General features: G+C 63.5%; 2 protein-coding genes across 2 annotated transcripts; one reads left to right on the forward strand and one right to left on the reverse strand.

The window, feature by feature from the left end:
- Positions 1 to 892: 892 nt before the first annotated feature.
- On the forward strand, positions 893 to 1779 carry MNEG_11688 (malonyl-CoA decarboxylase; the record flags this gene model as incomplete). The annotated part of the gene is made up of 3 exons (XM_014039839.1): positions 893 to 1146; positions 1388 to 1444; positions 1668 to 1779. The coding sequence occupies 3 exons, from the start codon at positions 893 to 895 to the stop codon at positions 1777 to 1779; spliced, it is 423 nt and encodes a 140-aa protein (XP_013895293.1).
- A 1378-nt stretch (positions 1780 to 3157) lies between these two features.
- On the reverse strand, positions 3158 to 4714 carry MNEG_11689 (hypothetical protein; the record flags this gene model as incomplete). Its single annotated transcript, XM_014039840.1, has 3 exons — positions 3158 to 3311; positions 3592 to 3798; positions 4065 to 4714. 3 exons carry the CDS (start codon positions 4712 to 4714, stop codon positions 3158 to 3160), a joined length of 1011 nt encoding a protein of 336 aa, XP_013895294.1.
- Between the last annotated feature and the right edge of the window lie 398 nt (positions 4715 to 5112).

Here is a 5112-nt window from a genome sequence, read left to right on the forward strand (position 1 = left end):
CTGTCAATCGTCTTTGGGGGCGGCCTGCTGCGTCTGCGGCGCGCGACCTGGGACGGCAGCAGCGATGCCCTGAGGGTGCGCCCCTTCTCACCGCCGCACAGCTCAGGGGTCTGGGCCGGCTGCTCCAGTGTAGCTTCTTGGCAATCTGCCAACGCAGAAAAAGGGGAATGAGGCAAATCAACTGTTCGCATCGGAAGAAGCTCTTTTGCCCCTCATATCACATCAATACAACGCGCCCCCCCCCTCGCCCCTCCGCTCGCAGGCCCTCCTGGCGCGCGCGTCGGTGCACCCCTCGACCAGCCCAGCGGACCTCCGCCGGCGCCTCGACGGCCGGGGGCGCCGCTGCTTCGTCTTGGAGCACCCTGCCATGCCCTCAGACCAACCCCTGGTCGTCTTGCAAGTGACGCTGTGTGAATCCGTGCCCAGCGACATGCCGTCTATATTGACGCCGCCGCCTGATAACACCGCCGGCGACGACGACAGCAGCCGCGACGGCGGTCGCGGGGACAGCGGCGGCCGTGATGGCAGCAGTGGCGGCGGCGCCGGCGGCGCCGGCGCCTGGCGGGTCGCCTGCTTCTATTCCATCCAGTCTACGCAGCCGGGGCTGGCCGGGCTCGACCTCGGCCGCGAGACGATACTGCGCGCCGCGCAGGCGCTGACTGCGGAGTCACAGCGCGGGGCTGGGGCGGCGGACGCGGCGGCGGCCGTCGCGGCGGCGGAGCCTGGAGATGGGGACGCAGCGCCTCAAGCAGGAGAGGATGACGTAGTACTGGCGACCTTGTCTCCGATGCCAGGGTTTAGGGGGTGGCTCGAGGCGCGGCTGCAAGGGGCGGCGGATGGCGCCACATCTGCGGGGCAGGAGCGGGACAGCACAGGCCAAAGCTTGGACGCCATGCAGCTGCCGCCGCCACTCACACTGGCGGAGCGTGGGGCGCTGCAGCAGCTGCTTTCTCTGCGGCTGCCCTCGGCAGGGGATGCGGCAGCGGCTCTTGCAGAGTCTCGGCTGCTGCTGCTGCAGCTCGCGGCGGAGTACCTGGTAGTGTCGAAAAGCGGCAGCAGCACCGGCGGCGGCAGCGCGGCCGCACTGGACCCGGTCGCGCGCTTCCACTGCTCTAACGGCGCCGCCCTGCGGCGCATCAATTGGGGGTGCGCTCTGGCTGTGCGCGAGCCGGCTCAGATCCATCAGGCTTGACAATTTGCCGCGGAGCCACCCTCGCTCTGCCGCCTGGCACGGCCCACGTGACCAGTCGCACGCTCTTGCCCTGCACCCCCAGCCCAGCGCCTGCCACACCGCGCATCCCCGCGCCCTGCCACCGCCGCCTGGCCCCACCCGGCGGCTGTCGAGCCAACAGCGAATCCTCAGCGCCGCCGCCGCTCCCCTTCGCAGGGCTGACTTGTCGCCAGACGGCTGGCAGCGCAGCCTGGGGCTCATGGCCAACTACAGGTGTGGTGCTATCAAGCACTTCCCAAATCTCTGGCCATTTGGCCCGTGTTCAGGGCTGTCCACCTCTCAAAACCGTGTCTGTCAGCAAGACCGAACGCCGCCCCTGCCACGGCCGGCCTGCGTGCGGCAGACGTCAGCTGGCAGCGCCCCGACCCTGGCAGGTGCTGCCGGTCCCATCAATTTACGGCGCCGCGGACCCCCGCCCCGCCTCCACCCCGGGCAGCTACGACCTGGCGCGCCTGGAGGAGCGCGCCCGCTGGTACGCGGAGACGGGGCGGGTCGAGGCCGCGCCCGGCGTGCTGCAGCTGCTCGCAGGCGGCCGCAGCGGCAGCTGAGAGGGCGGAGGCCGAGATCTGTAGTATGCCGGGCTTTTCTCAGGCTGACCGGGTTTTCGGATTGCTGCCTGGCTTGCCTGCAGTCGGTGTTGCGTTGATGTGGTGGTTGCGTTTTTCAAGAACACTATCAACCCCACAGCGGCAGAGCTGCATGCTCGTAGAGGGTTCAACGCAACATATACATGCATTGCCGCAATACCCAGCACGCTCATTGATCCAGCTGTGTCGCGGATCAACTGATTTCTAGGCTGCATCACCTGCCAGCTGAGGTGAAACCAACCTGATCGGATGCTCTCATTGTTTCACACGAAACTTGATCTGCACCAACTTCTGCGCTCTGCATGCCAGACACGCCTCGCACATTGCCGCCAAGGCGAGGCTGCTTTGCTCTGCAGCACCACCGCCAAGGCGCCAAGACGATCGGTGGTGATAGATAGATGCTTGCGCAAAGACCCAATGTCGCGCATCTGCAACGGCTGTGTAACCTCCTTGCGCTGTTTTAACCGCGGCGTGCGCCACCCTCAGCCTCTCAAGCGGCAGACCGTCAGTTGCACGAACGTTAACTTGTGCCTTCCTTTGTTATTCGATCGGGGGGGATTTAGAGCACGCTTTTGCGTTTTGACATGCAACATTTGCATCCTGAACACCTAAAACGACTGCACAAACAGGGCTACTGGAGGGATCTGGGCACAGCCAACAGATACTTGCAGCCCCATGCACAAACAGGGGCGCATAAGAACGTGTTGAATGCTATACAAAAAAAGCAAGCAAAGGTTCCTAAACAACACCGACAACAAAAGCGCAGCCGGCTGCTAAGGATTTTGTATCAGGGGCAATAAAACCCACTTAGGCAGCAAAGGTGCCGCCACTACGTGTGCGCTTGTGTTGCGAGTCCACCTCACAGCAGCACCAGCATTGGGTGCTCCCAGCATATCTGCAAGTGAATCAATAAGAATGAATAAACAAGGATTTTATCTGAAAGGGTCCGATAAATGCTGTGAACTTGGTCGATAGAACGGAAACCGCCACTCAAAAAGTGTCGGCAAGCGCAGTACAGTACTTGCGTTGCCGCAACGACCAGCCGTCTGATTATTGTCAGTATGGCAGAGCACGCCGCGCACCGACACAATAATTGTTAGCACTTTTCAGAGCACCGATGGGCGATCAAAAGGGGCAAAGCATAACAGAGGCAGAGCACAGCAATTTACAGGCTGTTTTCAAGGAGATTTGTGACTGGTACGGGTTTTTTTGTCGTAGTATTGACAGCTCAGCAGGTGCCGCGCGTGTATTTGCTCCTGTCCTAGCCTGATTGAATTTATGTTGACAGTAGAGGATGAGTCAGAGGCAATGCAGGGTTGCGGATTGCTAGCAGGCCCCGTCAGCCGATGACGACACCTGAGGACCCCAGGCCTGACCAAGAGGGGTACTTGGTGGTGGGGCAGTAGGGCAGGGCCACGGAGCTGGCAGAGTCGATCTTGTCGATGCACTTCCAGCTGCCAGTGGCCGCCTCACAGTCAAAGAAGCCCATATTGCTGCGCACGCAGGTTGAGGAGTGGATCAGGGGGCTTGTGATAAGGCCAGCAAACCAGCGGAGCCCAAGGGATGGGCGATGCTCAAGGCGCGCAGCCACGCAAGGCCCCGCTGCAGCACATGTCCCGCCGCCGCCTGCTGTCAATGGGTGTGCTGCGCTGCATGTGCCTTGCGCACGCAGAAACGTTTGGCTCCATGTATCATGCGAACGAGCAGCCACTGCACACGGGTGCATAGCAAGTCACATGCGTGTTATGGCACTGCGAAATGGCAACCCCCCACCTGAGACCCTTATTGTTGGGGCAGATGGAGTTGATGCACTGCGTGAGGCAGGCTGGGTAGTCCAGCTTCACAGGGGTGCTGCCCGCAGGGTTCTTGGGGTTGTAGCTGGCCGTGCCCAGGGTGCAGCCACCCAGGGTGTAGGCGTTGCCGCCGTTGACAGTGAGCTCGGAGGGGTACACCCCGCACGTGAAGATGGTCGTGCCGCACCTGCGCTCAGGGCAGGGCCGCACGGGTACATATCTGGTGATTGAAGCTGAGTGACCGACGGCACTACTGGGCTTGCGGGCAGGTGCGATCACAACGCAGACAGATGCATGCGGCAGGGGAGCGGCGAGATGGGATAGGACGCACCCACTTCCATGCTGCTCTGCAGCAACTGCAATACGCACTTGGGCGCGCTTCAGCAGGCCCATACCCTCCACGAAACCTTGCCGCAGCAACGTTTCCGCATTTGGGCATTGCTCAAACCTCACTTGTAGGTGTATCCGTGCTCCCTAACAATGTCCTCTGGGCAGCTGTCACTGGCGCCAGAGCAAAGCTCCTCCAGGTCACACTTGTCCTTGTTCCCGCGGCACACGGCGGTGGCTGGCTTCTTCAGATCCGCGGGGCACAGCTTGCTCACGCCAGTGCAAGCCTCGACCTCGTCGCACGGCCCCGCGGCGTCGCGGCAAGTGGTGCCGCTTGGCTTGAGTGCGTCGGCTGTGCAGTTGGCGCCATCGCCGGGGCACAGGTCGTCTGCGTCGCAGGGGCCGTCGGCGGCACGGCACACGGTTGTTGCAGCCTTGAACGCGTCTGTCGGGCAGGCCGCAGCATCGCCGCTGCAGGTCTCCTCTGTGTCGCAGACGCCCGCAGAGGCGCGGCAGACAGTGGTGGAGGGCTGGAACGCGTCAGCTGTGCAGTTGGCGCTGACGCCGTTGCAGGTGTCGGCCATATCGCAGGGGCCGGCGGAGGGGCGGCAGACAGTGGTTGCAGCCTTGAACGAGTCTGTTGGGCAGCCCGCGGCATCGCCGCTGCACGTCTCCTCTGTGTCGCAGACGCCGGCCGAGGTGCGGCAGACAGTGGTGGAGGGCTTGAACACATCAGCTGTGCAGTTGGCGCTGACGCCGTTGCAGGTGTCGGCCATATCGCAGGGGCCGGCGGAGGGGCGGCAGACAGTGGTTGCAGCCTTGAACGAGTCTGTTGGGCAGCCCGCGGCATCGCCGCTGCACGTCTCCTCTGTGTCGCAGACGCCGGCCGAGGTGCGGCAGACAGTGGTGGAGGGCTTGAACACATCAGCTGTGCAGCCAGCGCTGACGCCGTTGCAGGTGTCGGCCACATCGCAGGGGCCGGCGGAAGGGCGGCAGACAGTGGTTGCGGCCAGGAAGGCATCGGTGGGGCAGGCCGCAGCATCGCCGCTGCAGGTCTCCTCTGTGTCGCAGGGGCCAGATGCGTGTCGGCAGACGGTGCCTGCTGGCTGGAACGCGTCGGCGGGGCAGGCTGAGGACGAGCCGGTGCAGTACTCAGCTGCATCGCACGCCACTC

The sequence above is a fragment of the Monoraphidium neglectum genome (assembly GCF_000611645.1).
Source record: "Monoraphidium neglectum strain SAG 48.87 unplaced genomic scaffold scaffold02864, whole genome shotgun sequence".
NCBI lineage: Eukaryota > Viridiplantae > Chlorophyta > Chlorophyceae > Sphaeropleales > Selenastraceae > Monoraphidium > Monoraphidium neglectum.